General features: G+C 40.0%; 1 protein-coding gene across 1 annotated transcript in view; it reads left to right on the top strand.

Moving 5' to 3' along the window:
- The first annotated feature begins 3747 nt into the window (after positions 1–3747).
- MIA2 (MIA SH3 domain ER export factor 2) overlaps positions 3748–17632 on the top strand; it is a 36855-nt gene continuing 22970 nt past the window's right edge. The window contains exons 1-7 of the mRNA XM_088529238.1: positions 3748–3947; positions 5487–5620; positions 7167–7253; positions 7612–8776; positions 10852–11079; positions 11288–11388; positions 14390–14521. Of these exons, the coding sequence (XP_088385364.1) occupies positions 3824–3947; positions 5487–5620; positions 7167–7253; positions 7612–8776; positions 10852–11079; positions 11288–11388; positions 14390–14521 (1971 nt within the window). The 5' untranslated portion in view covers positions 3748–3823. The remainder of the gene's footprint in view (positions 3948–5486; positions 5621–7166; positions 7254–7611; positions 8777–10851; positions 11080–11287; positions 11389–14389; positions 14522–17632) is intronic.

The raw sequence follows: 17632 nt of genomic DNA on the forward strand, positions 1-17632 counted from the left end.
TGTTCGTTTTCTTCAGTCCTGATACAGAAAGAAACTGGAAGATATCAACAAAGTGTTTTTTCCCTGATATTCAACTCAAGAGTCCTTGTCAAAGTAGATTTTACACAGACTGTTCATAGATTATAAGCTGCTGTGTGACTTTGCATAAAAGATGCACCTTTTCAAATTCCTGCTTCCTTGCTTTAATAGACATCCTTGTGCTTTAAACCAGCCTCCTTGTGAGTATTCAAAGGAAACATGAAAGTAATTTTTAAAAGGAACTTAGGCATTAGTGAACTAAAAAGCGTCAGCAAAACTAACTTCCAAAACCAGGGACTTTGCAAATAGATTTCTAAAGCGTATTTTTTATGGGAGAAGCTACCGTCTTGTGGTTAGGCCCTAGCTATAACTTAGAGTCAAATTCAGCTGCTGATTTTACATCTGTTGTCTGCAGCAGGGCAAATGTGTTCATTCTGGTAACATGCAGATCTGTAAAATCAGTTTCCCTACTGGCAAAATTATTTATGGGAGTGCAAGTATTTGATGCGAGCAAATGCTGTGACAGCGGCAATGTGGGTAATTACAAGTTAGAAACTTGTGTTTCAGAGGATATAATTTGGCTTTTTTCAGATTTTTCTCAACAGTTTTATTAAAAATATGTATATATTTGATTTACCACAAGCTTTGAGTCCATTTTTAATATGTGACAGCATTCTGTTATACAGTAAAATGCAATGCATTCAGAGCTAGGAAGTATATAGATTCAAAGTAATCTAAGTTGCAAACTCTATAGTTTCCTAGAAATGCACTGTTACTTGCCATGTTTGTAACTCCGTTTTAATGAGAAAGCAATTTTGCTTTTTCTTACAATTTGTTACCCTGGCAGAAAGAGTTAGTTTATATCTGTATGATGATTTACTGTTATCTCTTTAGGTTTATTTAACTGGAAGAACAGTGAATAAATGTTTCTTTTCTCTTATATATATGTATATAAATAAATATATATATATATAAATATGTATTCTTTTGTCTTATATATAATATATAACATTTTATATATAATATATAATATATATTTTAAAATACTTGTTAACAAAATCTTTGTGATACTTGATTCAATGTAAAAACTGATCTGCATCTTCACCTAAACTTCCCAAGTCAAAAGAACTATAAGTGCTTTGGCTGTGGACCATATTTTCCCACATATTACTGCAATATTCTGCACAGTTAACCTTAGATTCTGAATGGAGTCTTTTGGTGTTTTCATAAAAATATAACCAAAACTTTAGATAGTTACACAGTAACCATTGTTAATATAAAATAGATGTTGACTTTCATCTCCTTAGAAAAGTTTGTACAAAGTTGAGTTGCTTCGGGGTCCTTATTATTAATGTAGATGCTGAATATTCTAGGAAATGTCATGTCCTGTGTGGAATCAGGACCATTTCTTAAAAGGTTAAATCATACCATTCACTTTACTTTGAATTTTAATATGTCATGTGTTCTCTGTCTTTCTAGCTCAGTAGTTAAAGCTACTAAAATTTTATTCCCAATAAAAAGTTAATAGTTTCATCCTAATGACAACTGCTGGAAATAGAGCTTGCTTTTTCATTAGTATTGTCTGTCTTTGCATGTACAATAGTGTTCACATTTGTTAATTAAGTTCTGCAGAAGTATGTCTAATTTTACCTGCCAAATAGAAATAAAGCAAAGTCTCTGTCTGCTATAAAGTTTTCAACTTTGTCCTTTGGAAGCCAGCTATGATAAACTCCATTAATCTTTATCTTTGACTTCAGTTCAAAGGTGATTGGAAGTTGTGTTTGATAATGCCTGCAAGCGTGGGACTTGCAGAAGAAAAGAATATTTGATCTGAATGTGATCTATTGTTGAAGTTGCACCAGAGGAACAAATAACACTGACAGTGTTCTGATCTCTGTTCAGTCAGACAAATCACTCCTGAGACTGTAAGCTACGCAATGAACAGTGCCCAGAATAACTTGCAAATTGCAGGCATAAGTGGAGTTGTTAGGATGAGTTGCAGCATTCTTAGTATCTTCATAAAAACACTGGAATTGGTTTGCATTTGAATACAAAGGCACCTCTGTATGAAATGAAAGTCAGAACCACTCTTAGAGATAATTTGACAAATATTTTTGTTAATATACGATGCAGATATTAAGGTATTTCCTAGTTTGTCCCCCTGTGTAAACTTGCTGAACTGCTGAATTTTAGGTGTCAAATACCTGTCTTTTCCCATTTTTAGGTGAATCATTTCCATGTTACCAAGGTCAAAAATCGACATTAGTTTTTCCACACTAATGATTGGTTTCTGTCCCATGGTTGCTGTGTGACATTATGGAATGCTCTGACCAGATTTTAATCTTGGCAGGATTTTTTTTCTGCCTAACATATATAGAGTCCCCTCAGTATAAATTCTTTATATATTTAATCTTAACAGTTTTTTCTTTTTTTCTAATCTGCAGAGACTCATGAAAAAGAAGAAAAAAATGCCTGTTTGAGTTTTCTTCTCATCAGGTTTCCTTAATTTGCCACATTTTAGCTGCCTGTCATTCCCCTTCTCCTGTCTCACTTCCTACAGATAAGTCTAAAGGACCCAGGAAAGAGACGCAGACACTGACACTCAGAAGCAGCAGAAGATCTGAGGAAAATGTTTGCTGTGGAGGGGGCAAATCAAGCGAGGAAGGAGAGCAAGGGGAAGAGCAGATCTCTACTGTGTTTTCTGTGTGTGTGGATGACAGCTTCGGGTCTGATTACCTGAGAGGAGAGGCAATTGCTAAATTGGGTCACAGGAGAGGCCAGTCTGGCTATGGGGTCATGTGGCAAAGGCGGGAGCCAAAGCATTGGCAAGAGGGCACCTCACCTACTGCGACTCTCTAAGGCTGAACAGCGGTTTGTGGCTTGCTGGGTTTGGAGTAGGAGACGCCTAAGCCATGGGAAGGGGAGGTCAGAGCAATTACATGTGACTCAGGCTGAGGCCTGCGGGAAGGGCAGGACCACGAGGAGGCTGTGACTGTGGTGCCGCCCACCTGGGACGCAATGCGCCTTCCTGGGACACTATCAGGGAAGGAGAGCAGAGGTTATTCCGTGTGGGAGAGCTTAAAAGGGAAGATGAAGCCCCTTTGGTAGTTGAGCAGATGTATTCAGGTGTTCAAGAAGTAGAGGACAGTAATGTGAAGCAGAACAGAGCGGGAACTCTCGCTCTGGAAAAGGTGGGAAGGGTGGCTGTTACAACCTCGAGGGTGAGAGAACTCCACAAGAATTATATGGAGGCATTTCTGTTTTGAGATCCCAGTGATCACCCTCACTCTAAAACATATCAGTATACACAAAATATAGCCTATTAAGGAAAAAAAAGCTAGAAAAAATGTCAGTAGTTGTATTAGCAATCATGCAAATCAACATATGCATGTTCATTTTAAAAAACAATAAAAATCAGGTTAAAATCATTAATAATCCAGAAAAAAAAGAAACAAATAAAACACCTGACATGTTGAATTTCTCCCAACAAAGTTTTTCACAAGCTGTGTGCAAAAAAAATGATGGAGCTAACTTTTGATGCAACAAGAACTGGTGTCTTTGTATTCAAAACACTAGTCTAGCTTTCAGTACTCGGTTAATTTTTAAACGTATGTGTATAATCAGGACACCTGACTTTGCAGATCGTTAGCAGAGCTGGCATAGTGAGCTTGTGTTTAAGCAGATGAGAGAAGCACAATGGGGTTATAAATTTACATGCAATAGTTTGTTAAACTAAGAAAATAATGTAGAATGTTCTTGTTGACTGAACTTTTGCACTTTCAGTAGATTGTAGTTTTATTCTAAAATGTCAAGGATCTTGGATCAGAGAAGTCTGCTGTTAGTAATTTCATTTTTGACAAATCTGCAGAGTACAAAGAGTACAAAGGTACTTTCAGAATGGAAGAGGTGCGGTGATCGGGAATGTGAGAGTAAGTAAAAAACATGTTTTTTGTTTTTTTCTTTTTCTAAAAGAGATTACAGTATACATATAGCTGTTACAAACAGTGATGTTGAAATTAGTGATGAAACATTGAAAGACAGTAAGTATTCATAGAAAATATATTTTGTTGTCAATATGCTAAGTTTCTGAATGATAGACTTAAATTTTTCTAATAAAAAAAGATCTTGTTTGCCAGATTGTGTTGTATAAGTATATAACAGATCAAAGTTCAGTAAAAAATATTTTTGAATAAATAGTTTTCCTAGGGTTTCCTCAAAATGGATGGCATAAAGCAGCTTTAAGATATTTTTAGCTCATTTGTTACAGATATGAAAATCCTCTAGAAAGAAAAATGAAAGCCTGTCAACCGAGAAAGAAGGCATATATCTTGTGTTTAGATAACGTTCATAGTATTTTTTCTACGGTAAGAAAATGACCTATTTTGGTTTTCTTTAAACTTTCTTGGTAAAGGCACTGTTGATATATCCTCTTTGCTTATTTTTCTGCCATAGTATGAGGTAAGAGCAGTAACTAGTTATGGAGTTCCCAGGAAGTAAACAGCTCTGTAGGAGGCAGCCAGGCCCCTGAATCACAAACGGCCAGGGATAAATAGTAATTTATCCATTTGATTCCTGTTGTGAGCCTTGCCATAATCATACATAGCTTGAGCATTTTTTAAAATTGTCTCCTTTAGGTTTACACTCAAACTGTTACACTTTCAAAGAGGACAGCTTGTTCTCTTTGCAGAAGGAAGTTGCTTCCAAAAGAAACCTTAGACTTTCTCTACTAATGGATCTTTACTTTTCTGTGGAGGAGGATTGACCTCACTAGGTCCTGGGTGCTCAGAGATGTGTCTTTCAGCAAGCTGGTGGAATAGGCCCCAACTGTGGCACATGGGTGTTTTTTTTTGTTTTTTTGTTTTTTTTTTTTTTTTTTTTTTGTAAGGGAGTCAGAGACTCCCTTAGTGTAGAGAAAGAGAATTGAAAGCCATTGAGATTGAATTGGAAACTTTGTTTTGACAATGCAAAAGTGTTTAAACTTATTTTCTTTATAATACTGATGTGTTCAAAATAGAGGACAAGATGCCTGAAATTACTACTAGATTTAACTTACAAAATATAAAATTATAAATATTCCTGGGAAATATTTGTTAGATGTTTAGATCTGCCTTTAATAGTTGAACTCGCTAATTCTTCATAGAAATTTCTGCATTGAAAGTTTGCCTGAGGAACAACCGAAAAACAGTGCACATATAGGAGTTTTCCCCCTTGTGGTAAATTTTATTTATTATTTACTACTCTCCTCAGTAGTAAACAGAGTAGAAAGCAGGACAAGATTTCTTCTCTGCATTCTGTATTTTTAGTGCTTTTCCACTTGCCTGTTAAATGGATGGGATCATAATTAAATACATGTCAATATATTAATAAACATTTCAGTGTAGTTTTATAATCAGTTTTTCAATATCCTATCTGAATTAAGGTTAAGTTGGCTGCTATACTTATTTGTTTCTTTCTATGTATTATTCTAGCGGCAATGAGCAGAGTTCAAGCCACTGCAGACTACTTAGGGCCTGACTGCCGGTATCTTAGCTTCAAAGATGGGGAAGAGATAATTGTATACTCCAAACTTTCAAGGAAAAGTGAAAACCTGTGGACAGGAAGTGTAAGTACTCTAATATGAAGGACTTTCCCTATACATAATTTAGATTAGTCTGCTAGTAGTAGTTTACTTGCTTGTAAGGATCTTCCAGCTCTTTTATAACGTTAAGTAGTCATGGCTCAGCATCATGACAACAAGAGAGGTTGTGGAGTCTCCTTCTCTGGAGATCTTCAAAAGCTGCTTGGACACAGTCCTGTGCCATGTCGTCTAGGTGACCCTGCGTGTGCAGGGAGGTTGGACTAGATGATCTCTAGAGGTCCCTTCCAACCTTAACGATTCTGTGATTCTATGACTATCTTTTATAGAAAGAAAAATATCAAAGATGGCCAAAGATCAAAAGTGGAGAGACAAAGTCAAGATCAGAAAGCAGGCTTTGTCATTTTCAAATTTGACTGTTTTGCTATATGATTGTGTCTGATTCCCTTAAATTCACGTCTGTTGGGTCAGGTATCTACTTGTGTGTCAGCAGGTAAGAGCTGTTGCAGTTGCGTAACCAGATTGCTCAGTACTGGGGACCTGCTGTCACAGTTCAGGACTCAAGTGAAGTTCCTACAAACTTAATAGACAAATTTAGTGAGCTGGAACAACTGACATCCAATCTAGTCTAGAGTAACAATTGACATCCTGTCCAGTCTAGTCTGACATCCTATCTAGTTTAGAGTAACTAAGTTACTAAGTGACTGGATTGTTCATGTAGTTAAGTTACAACTAGGAAGAAATAGGTGCCTTGATCCAAACCCAAATACTGATAAAACTGTCTAAGTGCTCCAAAACCAGTGCATAGTGGTTAACTTTTTTTTTTTTTTTGGTAACTTCTCTGTCACATTTGGTGTGTAACAGTGAAATGCTTTCTCTTTTAACTTTTTCGTTTTACTTTTTTTTTTTTCTCCATCTGAGTCTATCTCAGCAGGTAGTTCACCCTGCCTAGCTGTCCATGGTGTTTTCCTTCGTTAGGACTATATGCAATGCTCTGATTTCAATCTATTTGCTCATTTCTAGGTCAGACTGACCCTTTCTTGTATTTGCATAATTCTTTTGGACATTATCATTTATTTATTTTCTGTAATGCCACCATTGCTGTTTCCTCTTCAGTTGCTGCCAACCTCATACCTGGATTTCATATGCTACTCTTCTTGCAGCTTACTGGGATTCTTTTGTTATTAAAGAAGATTTTTTCTCACACTTGAGTCAGTAGGAACTCTGTAGATGACTTTAGTAAGAGCTGGTGAGACCACCTGTGCACAAAACACTGTCTTCACTTGAAGCAGTATTAAGGCTACTGGTTTGCATCTGCACAAACACAATTTTCTGAAAAAAATAGTAGAGAAAATAGCAGCATGGATTAATATACTTCTAATTGCTTTTTGAAGTGACAAAAAGGACACTCTTGTGAAGGAAGAATAAACCACTTTGGCCCAACAAAAAGTGATTGTGGCAGTTGTGTAAACATATTGTTTGTTTGTTCCTGTATTCCTAGGATGCATGCAAGCACACCTAATATACTTATTAGTAGATTTTACATGTTCTCATTCCTTTTATATTTTTGCAGAAAGGAAAGGACTTTGGATATTTTCCAAAAGATGCTGTGAAGGTTGAGGAAGTTTTTATTTCAGAGGAAGTTGAAGTGCCTACTAAGGTAAACCAGTATCACTGGATTTTCTTACATGGATTAAAAATCCAATATCCAGTTAGAAATTCTACAATCACTGCATTTTTTATTCCAGACAATTCAAATATTCTTTTTGTTGTTGTTGTTATTGTTCTTTATGTTTATTGTCCTCTCTTAAAATCTGTTGACCTAAGCTATTTTTTAACTAATAAACCATATATAACCTTAGGAATATCATAACTACCTAAATTCCTTTGTATAAAGTTAAATACAGAAAACAACTACACAGAGGAAGAATAAAGTATAAAGACATACATGTTGTATTACACAGTGCTGTATAAAACTGCAAAATAAAACTTTTAAAAAGTTAATATTGTTCCTTTAGGAAACTGATTTCCTCTGTCTTGATGGAGACGAGTACATTTTTGAGAACAAAGACAGTGTGTTACATGATCACGACAAAGAAACTGAATATTCATCACCTGATGCAGAAAATGAACTCCTAAAGTATACAAAAAACTCCATGCAGGAGGAAGAAAGAGTTGAATTAGTTTCTGAAAATGATTCCAAGGAATCTCACAGTCAGGAAGAGTCTGCAAGCAAAAAGTTGCCCAGCAAAAATGAGAATGGAAAAGATGCTGAACAGCCACAAACTCAAACCAGTCTCCCGTTAAAGACCATTCGGACCCCATCTAGTTGGATGGTTTCTGGCATTGCAGGATGGTTCACCACACAACGTAAGAAAAATGAGGAGACCACACAGGCTGTTACTGCATCTTTAGAAGAAAATGCTTACATTGGCAGAAAAATAGTAACTGCTGAAAATGATATGGAAGAGCTAAGTGATAAGGAGGAGCAAGAGCCTACAGCTTCAGGTTGGTTTCAGGGTGGACTGACAGACTTCCTCTATTTTGGTAAAGAGGATGTGGATGTTGGTTCAGCATCAGAAAAAAACAGTCCACAAATCCATGATGTTTCTCATGGGGCCAGACATTCTGATAATGAACATGAAACAGCAGTTACAAAAGCACTGACAGAAGAAGAGCAGAAGAGTGAAAGCTATGAATCCAAATCAAACTGGTTTAATTTGGGTTTAAGTGATGTTCTAAATTTTGGGCAAGCTGAGAAAGATGCAGTTATGGAAGACCAGCAACACAGAGAAATAGAGGATGAAGCAAATAAAAATGAAGAAATATGGACTTTAAAACAGGAAGAATCACACATGGACAAAGAACCACAGGGATCAGTTGAAGTGGTGGTAGATGAAGACAACAAAGAAAATTTTGCACCAGAAGCAACAGATTCAAACAGTAACATGTCAAATCCTTGGACACTAGCAGCGAGTCTACATACTCTTAATGATACCACAAGCACCTCAGATACCACAGAATCACCTCCTAACATCCCAACAGGTGACAGCGAGAAGCTACTTGAACCTTGCAGCTCAGAACAAGCCTCAGTATCAGAAAGCCAACCTGGGGCTTTTCTCTTGAAAAACATAGAAGCTGAAGAGAGAAGTTGGGAGTTAGAAAGCAAACATGACCAATCAGGTTGGTATAAAAACATCTATAATAGCTTTCTAAGTTTTAGTACGAACACAAGTGATAATCAACAGGGACATGAATCAATTGCATTGGATCGATTTTTTTCTTCTTCTATCCCATCTCAGAACTTTGATCCCACAGACACAAAAAATGCAAAAAGCAAGCCTGATTTACCAGAACAGAGGCATTTCCTCCCTGAGTCATTTTGCAGGCATCATGAATTTTCAGAGTTCAACAATGAAAGCAGAAAGTGCTGAGTATTTTAGTGAAGAAAAACCCTCAGATGGAAAATGATGATGACATATTACAGGGAAATAAAAATACAGCAATCAAAGGACAAGCAAATTAGAAAGGTAGTGATGAGCTGCCAGAAAAGAGAGATGGATGCAGCCCAAGACAGAAATCTTTTCCCCACTAGCTCTGCCAAGTAATGAATGCAGTAATAAAAAAGGCAGCACATATTACCAAATTAATCAAAGATAATGATGCTTCACACATTTTGTGTTGAAACGCTAGGAAGCCTGAAATATCTCAAAGATAGGAAGTACATGTTTAATTATTCTAGTGCTGAAGGTCATGTTTCCAGGACTAGTGAAAGTCTGCCAAATTTCAATATAAAAGGTTACTTTTATGTCCTTGTCTCCAAAGATTCTGTACGTTTATCATCAGAATTAAAAAATAAATAATAAAAATTAAAAGGGTAAGTTGGATATCTCCAAAGAGAATAAACCTGCACTTCAGCTGGCAATGCAAAAGCAACAAACAGGACAATGGAGGGGTGGGGAAAAAAAGGCAGAAAGATTAGTTTAAGACATTAGTTAAGATATCACTCAATGCTACTGTTGATACATGAATATGCAACACCGTAATAAAGGTGAAGCAGAAAGAACACTGAAAGATTCATGTTCCTAACATACACTCCTGGTTTCAGAGACCTGGTCTAGAGATGGTCTTAATTCAGATCTCGGAAATATAAAAATCATATGCAGTACAGTAAAAGAAAAGATTATGCTGTAGCATCAGATTGAGGCATACCTGTGTCCATCAAGTCAAGCTCTTATGATAGCGCAACAAGATACACAAATGCAGATAATGAATCTGAGTATCAGAAGATGCTCAGAAGCATTGAGCTATGTCAATAGACAAGTTCTCAGGTGAACCTGAATTCAAAAAAAAATTATATGGAAAACTTAGCGGAAGCAGCCACCTAACACTCTTAGTAAACTTGATCTTTTTTTTTTCCCCAGAAGTCCTCTGAAAGAGAAGGCAATTTTGAAAGAAAACAACCAGCATTACAGTTAGTCTCTTCTAAGACTACAAAACTGGAAAGCCAGAATGTTTTCAGAAAAGTTGATGAGTTAAATTCCAGTAATTCTGTGTCATACAGAAAGCTGACTGATAGAAAGTGTTGAAAAGGAAAATCCAGTTCTAAATGAAAGCATGGATAACACTGAAAAAAGCTAACAAACAAAAACTTGCTGATAAAATGAGAAAAGATTCAAGAAAAATGCTGAAAAGCAAACAGAAACAAAGACCAAAAATATAAACGATAAAAGTGATCATCTAAGAGAAAGGACTGCAGGTAGTATTTTTACCAGAAGTTCTTTGGAAGTGTATTTAGTAAAATAAGTAATGAAGAATGTAGAAAAAAAAAGTCTGGACACACAGACTTTATCCAAGATTCAAATGAATGTAAGGCTGGCAAAGTAGGTAGGCTGGCAAGTAAGTAGGACATATGAAAATGTGGTAGAATTAAATCATATACATAGAAATGAGGTTAAAGGAAAAGAAACTGAACAAGAAAACATACTACTAAAGTTGCAGAAGATGAACAAAATGAGAAAAAAAAATAAGAATCATGAAAAATAAATATGAGAAAGTATGAAGGGCTACTTGGCATTTCTTAAATCATAAATCTGTAGCACATTTGTATTGTAATGCATCACTTCAGTGTTTGGCTTTGAATGGAGGGGGGAAAAAAATCAAAATGTGAACAGAGGTGGTTATCACGTAAAAAAAAAAAAGGGAAAACATGGAATTCTCTGAAAATAAACATGTTTTCACTTCACAATTATTTGCAGGAATAGGCAGTAGAAGAAAACTACTAGAAGAAACACCAAAGGAGGAACATGAAATAAATACAGATATAGACAGTGAACACAACATTGACAAACACTCCAAAGCAATAGTGATTCCATCAGTAAATACTGAGGAAGAAATCTACAGTTCAGTGGTTGATTTGCCAGTTGATGTCAAAAAACCTTTCTCAGATGCCTCTTCACAAATTCAGAACTACTTTCCAAGTAATGGTAAGTGTAAAGTTTCTTAATTTGAAATCTCAAAATATATATATAATTTAAATATAAATATACTTATATAAATGACACACATATATAATACATACTATAATACTTAAAAAAACTTATACACTAATACAATACTTATGTAATATAAATATAAATAGTGTGAAACTTTTATGTGTAATGCAAAACCTTTATTTTTCTTGTGAACAAACAGAAGGCGGTTGGATATATCAGATACTTCTGTGCTTGAATGATTTTGAGATTGGGGAATTCGTAAAGTCTGTATTTTCTGCAATGGCAAATATTATCAAAAAGGTAAGATTGCTTTAAGTGCCTTTTATTTTCCTGATACTAGTGCAAAATTGACCCAGTTTTTTGGTCACTTCCTGCAACAAAATCCTTTAAAAAAAAAAAAATTAAATAGAGCCTTTGTATTCCCCTTGCTTCCTCTGGTGTGTGAAGCCAAATGGGGTGGAGCTGGAGCATGAAAATGTCAGGTTAGCTGCTGTTCATCTGTCTGTCATTTGTACTGCACAATCTAAGGTGATTAATTTTGCATGTTTACATGCGAAAGAAAGAATTTCAGTGGTCAAAATAGCAACATATTTTTTTAAAAAGGAAACTCGTGGCTCCCTCTAGTTGCCATGTAATTAATTATTAAATTTCCTTGGACTTAGAAATTTTGTATAGGGATGCATAATGTGATTAGAATAATTTTATTTTTTAAAAAACATAATTTCAAAGTTTTGGATCCCAAAGCTACAATAGTTCATGACTAATAAAGAAAGCTTCTTAGCAAATACGTAAAATATAAAAAGTGATGTAAGACTGCTGAGGCAATATCTTAAATATCAAAACATAGAATTTCTATTGTAAGGTTAAGATTTTTTTAAGATAGTAAAGCAAAAGTAATTTGATTGCCTTGATATGCTCTCCCCAATTAGGTTAGTCTAATTAATTTATTACCTGGCTAAAGTACAAGGAATGTTCAGGACTGAAGGAGGAAGTTGTAGTCCAGCCTCTCCCCGCTGGGGTCTGTCCCTTTCCTCCGCTTGGGCAGCAGGCAGCTCTTCCCAGAGCTTCCTCTGTTGCTTCCCCACCTGGAACCTGTCCTCTTTCTTGCACTGGTCAGGTAAGGTGGGTTCACCCACCCTCCTCTTGCACTAGCCCTGATTTCTGCTTGTCTGCTGAGAGGGAGAAAAAGAAGGGTGCAAAGGACATGGGCCCTTGCAGAGGAGGGCTTGGTGGTGCCCAAAGCGGTGGTGGGGATGGTGGACCCGAGCAGAAAGAGCGAAGCAGAGGTCGGGCCAGAGCACAGGTGGGCCTGTGGGAGAACGAGGCAGATGTTGGAGAGAGAGCTTTCTGCAGGAGTATGGAATTAAAATAGGGGAGAGAAGCAAAGCATGGGTTACAAGCCTGGAGGGGATGGATTTTGGAAGATCTGGTTTTGCGAAAGGAGAAGGGGGGACCTGGAAGAGGGAGAGCTCCAGTGATCTGGGAGAAGGGTAGAGATACTTGAGAATACTGGAGCAAAAGGGTTGATGTGGGGCAGATGTGGGAAAAGCCTTCAGTGGAAAGCTCAGGGAAGGAAATTCTACTGGAAATAATGCCACAGCAAAGATAACTAGAGGGTATGTTGAGGTGGACCCTGTAGTTCAGCTATTTCAATATGAAAATAGTGAATGAAAGTCAAGGCCTTGCAGGTGAGAAGATGCACAGGACTGAAATGGAGGAGGATGAAATTTGGGAGATAAGGAGAGAATTATCTGAAAATATGGCATTATTTTAGCACCTGAGGTTTTGGTGGGGGCAGAGCGAGGTGGGTCTTGCCAGACGGTGCTGCCACAGGAGTGTGAGAAGAGGTAGACAGGTTTGCACTGCCCCCTCCTCGAAACAGAAGAGCAACCTCCGATAAAGTGTACGCGGTAAACTCTTAATACTGGTACGTGAGTTTAACTCTGTTTAGTTCGGGTAGTTGAACTGTAAGAGCCACTTTTTCTTCTCCTGATTTCCAGTATAATTCACTTCACTTTGGGCAAGCCACAGCCTAGGATAAGAGAGCCAGGGAGTTTTTCTCTCTGACTCTTCTTTGTTGGTTACTCGCTGCTGTGGCAGAATTTACTCGTGTACGAAGGAGCCCCTTGCACCTTCTCCCCGCCACCCTCTCAGGCGGCACCAGCTCCACACACGGGTCGCTCCGGCTGCGCGGTGCCGAGTTCGCGTGTGCACCGCAGCAAGGAAGTGACACGCGGGGAAAACCCCTCGGCGTGGGTCGGGATCAGCTCGCGGGATGACACGAAGGGGAACCCGCTGTTGCGCGGACGGGTCGAGGCGTTTGGGGAGGGAAGGCGGCGCCGGGCCCCCTGCAACGCGGCCGAGCGCCGCGCGGCGGCCGAGGGCGCCCGTCCGTGCCCGCAGCCACCTGCCCTGCCCAGCGCAGCCCGCCCCGGCGCCGCGCTCCGAGCGAGCTGGGCCCCGCCGGGAGGCGCCGCAGCGGGGCCCTCGCTGCCGCCGGGGCCGCTGTCCGCCGTGAGCGCTCATGGAGGCGGCCGGGGCCGGCGAGCAGGTGAGTCCCGGCGCACAGCGGGGCAACGAGCGCGTTCCGCGGCCGCTCGCTCGCGTCCCTGCGCCGGCCGAGGAGCAGCGGCGCGACCCTCCGCGGCCCGCCGCGCTGTTCCTGTCGCTCCGCCCGCGCCTTCCCCGCCGCCCCCCGGCTCTCGCGGGGAGCGGAGGCCGCCGCCGCCACCACCGCGCGGGCGCCGCTTTCTCCCCCCCGCATCCCCTCACAGTGGTACTCCCCGTTCCACCTCCCTCCCCCCCCCCCGTGTCACAGTGGTACTCCCCGTTCCACCTCCCCCTCCCCCCCCGTGTCACAGTGGTACAGCCCGCCTCCCCCCGCGGGCCGTCCCGCTCGTTCCCCACCTGTGCCCCACCCCGCGCCCGGCAGCAGTGGTCTCGTCCGCCCCCCCCCCGGCAGTGGTAGGGGCCGCGCGGCGGGCCCCGTGCCGCAGTAAGATGGCGGCCGGCGGCCGCGGCGCCGCCAGCCTGTGGCCGGGGCTGCGGGAGGCCGCGCAGCGCGGCTGCGGGCTGGCCCTGGAGGCGGCGCGCACGGTGAGCCGGGGCCGGGAGCCTCTCCTCGGCCCTGCCGTGCCGGGGGGCGCGTTCATAGGCTTCTGTACGCCAGGGTCCTGAAAGACTAACGTACAGTCTGTGCCCGTGGCCTCGGCAGGGAGCGGTAATGCGGCATGTGTTGCCCAAGCCTACTGAAAACGTAATGTTCCTTTCTGTCGTCGAAGCTTTTGACTTTGTTTTCCAGGCTGTGGCATCGCTGCCTGAAGATATGAGACCTGGCGCTGATCTGTATGGTTTCCCATGGGAAATAGTGATTTGTGCTGGCGTTGTCGGCGTCTTTACCGTTTTCCTGTTTGTATACAGAAGTTATCAATCAGTAAGTATTCAAGTAACATACAGATATATAGGCCGTGTTAATATTTTTAACAATTGAAACTTAGATCTGGAGAAATGCCACCTGGTATTTTCAAGAGCAAAGTGCATGTTTTCAGGGAGGTTCGTGTTTGTGTAAATTAACATGTCTGTAGTTTTGATTCATTTTTTCCTGCTTTCTAGTTTGTCTTGGTATTGTTGGTTTCGTTAAAATCGCCATTCTGTTTGAGCATGTTAGGTTGTAAGAGTAGGAGTGGAACATGAGCGCCCAAGTTGAACTTTTTTTGCATCACTAGTTTCCACAGAGGATGTACATCTGCTTAGTCTTTGATTTTGGATTTTCTGTGTGTGTGGTTAAGAGTTTATCACTGTAAAGATATTTCTTTTTGATGTGTCATTGTGCAGAGACTCAGTGAATGTACGTTATAATATCAAATGTGCAAAACCCCTGTATTCTTAATGTAACTTTATTGGTTATGTTCTATGTCTTAGTTTGCTTGCTGTTTTTTGTTGTTGATGTTGTTTTAATTGTATTTAACAAGATTGTCCTGAAACATTTTGAATTTGTACTTGGTTGTTCCTGCTGTGGAATGGTTTCTTTGAGATAAAATAACAACTAATTAAAAGATATCATACAGGTTATTCTGGGAGTGAATTGTATAAGCCAGAAGTTGCAAAGTTCGGTGTTAGGACCTTTGTCACTTTTCTCAGAGCATGAAGTAATGCTGGCAAGGCAACTTTCATGATACTTTTCCTGAACTAGGAATATCTTCATTCTCTGCCCACCTTAGCAAGGAGGGAAGTCTGAGTGAATAATCTAAAACTGGTCCTAACATCAGTAGCAACTAGAGCTAGAGAAGGTAATGGCGTTATCCATTCTGCTTCAGTGCAATATTGTAAAACCAGGATTTTACTTACTCATGCTTACAGTAATTTTGCTTGATGGCTTAGATGTTGGTTTTGTTGATAAATGTTTACAGGATGTTTCTGGAAAAGCAGGACAACTTCTGCTGAAAGGTTGAACTTTTCCTAAAGGCAGATAAGAAAATCGATCTGGTAGCCATTCCAAAACAGTTAAGTTGCTTGCAAATTGAGTTTGCTGAGATGTAAGGTCACAGTAAATTCATGGTGATTGCAGCCACACAAAGTTCTCACTTTAACTACATTTGCATAATTTACTAATTTCATTAGAGGTCCTGAAACTTGTGCACCTGTGCTGCACCTGAAGCAGGGTGGATTTGCATTCAGTTGTGTTGCCTGCTCACAAAATAATCTCGTGGCATGTCTGCTTCATTCAGTTCATATGCTTCTCCGTTCAAAGGTTCTTTATATGAGTGCTCTTATACTTAGCCGCCAGGTACAAACCTTATCTTTGAACAGGGCCTCAACACTATTGAAACTGTGGGAAGGTTTCTTTCAATCTTCTGCCAAACTTTTTTTCTTTCTTTTGATGAAAGCAGCCTTTCAGATTGTCTTGCCCCTGGCACAGAGCATGTGTGAGCATCAGAGCCTTATAGTTGTATTGCTTTACCTGCTCCTTTCCTGGAACAAGTAGTTTTTAAACAACATTGCGAGTTTATCACCTTCATGATTACAGAATTTTGTATGAACTATTTATTTACTTTATCACTCTCCTTCCTGAAGCTGTGTGCAAAGTACTGCCTATAGAATCATAGAATCATTAAGGTTGGAAGGGACCTCTAGAGATCAGCTAGTCCAACCCCCCTGCACATGCAGGGTCACCCAGAGTACGTGGCACAGGACTGCGTCCAAGTTGGTTTTGAAGATCTCCAGAGAAGGAGACTCCACAACCTCTCTTGGTAACCTGTGCCTGTCCTCTGCCACCCTCACTGTCAATAATTTTTTTTCTTGAGTTCCGGTGGAGTTTTCGGTGCTTCAGTTTGTGGCTATTTTCTCTTGTCCTGTTGTTGGCCACCACTGAAAAGAGCCTGGCCCCATCGTCTTTGCTCTCTCCCTTAAGGTAGGGAAAAGTCTCTTCTATTTTTAATGTGATTTTCTTTATAACAATTGCAGACTCAAGCCTTCCTAGTTGTCTTTCATTTCTCTGGCCAAATCTGTTCAATCAGAAGGTTAATCTATCTCGTGTCAGAGAATGTCTGAGGAGAATCGTGTGTGGCATTCTTCCTTATTGTAGTGTCTGGCAGTTGTTGTCTGAGTACTCTACACACAGACAAAAGATACTGGCTTAAGCTCATTTAGGAACAGGTCATTCTGAGATTAGTCAACAGCATCCTTCTGAATGGTAAGAAAACCGTGTTTCTGCTGAAATCGGTCAAGCAGCAACCAAAGTATGGTTTTCCTACATGTGGCACCTGATAATATCACTAAGATATTAGATATTACAAAAATAATTGGCAACTTCATTAGTCTGTGCTGAAACTGTGCGAGCTGTTCACTGAAGAATGAATGGTTACTTGTTCAAAGTAATGGGGTTTGGTTTGTTTTTCTTGGATGGTGATGGGAGTGTAGGGATGGATGTGACCGTCTCCCTTCTACTTCTTGGATTCCTGGCCATCCTCTGTTGCTTTAAAGAGAACCAAGAAAAAAAGGCGAGAGAGGCTCTGTCAGGTGCATCCCCTAGCCTGCCCAAGAGGAATGGATGTGGTGAAGATCTTGTGGGTTCAGCCTAGCTCTGCATCTGCATCTCTGCCTTCTGTCCAGACCAGCTGTGAGAAGTTTTGTCTTGTGGTTTGATAGATTTTGATTGGTCTCGATTGATGGCTGCTGATGTGGCACTTTACAAAGCTGCATCTGAGCAGTTTGCCTGTCAAGTGGTACCTTTACTACAGCTCTGACTGTTACATATTGCATATAAAAATGTGTTTGTGTTTTTTTTTTTTTTTTTTCTCCCTCCTCTCCTGAACAGTTAAGTCTGAGCTGCCCTGTAGCCCTTCTCTCTTTGTCCTCCTGTTTTCCTACTCCTTTATCTCTGTATTATATGATAGGCACTATATAATGGACATGCAGGGTTATATTATGACTATACAGAGAGGTGGGTCGTGAAAGTGTTCCAGGTGAAAACTGGCCTCCTTTCCTCTCTCCTCTTTGTTTAATTGGAGTTAGAAAAGGACAAGACAAACACCGACATGAAGTG

This window comes from Tinamus guttatus, unplaced genomic scaffold (assembly GCF_059628265.1).
Source record: "Tinamus guttatus ecotype Peru unplaced genomic scaffold, ASM5962826v1 Tinamus_guttatus_pri_ptg000327l, whole genome shotgun sequence".
NCBI lineage: Eukaryota > Metazoa > Chordata > Aves > Tinamiformes > Tinamidae > Tinamus > Tinamus guttatus.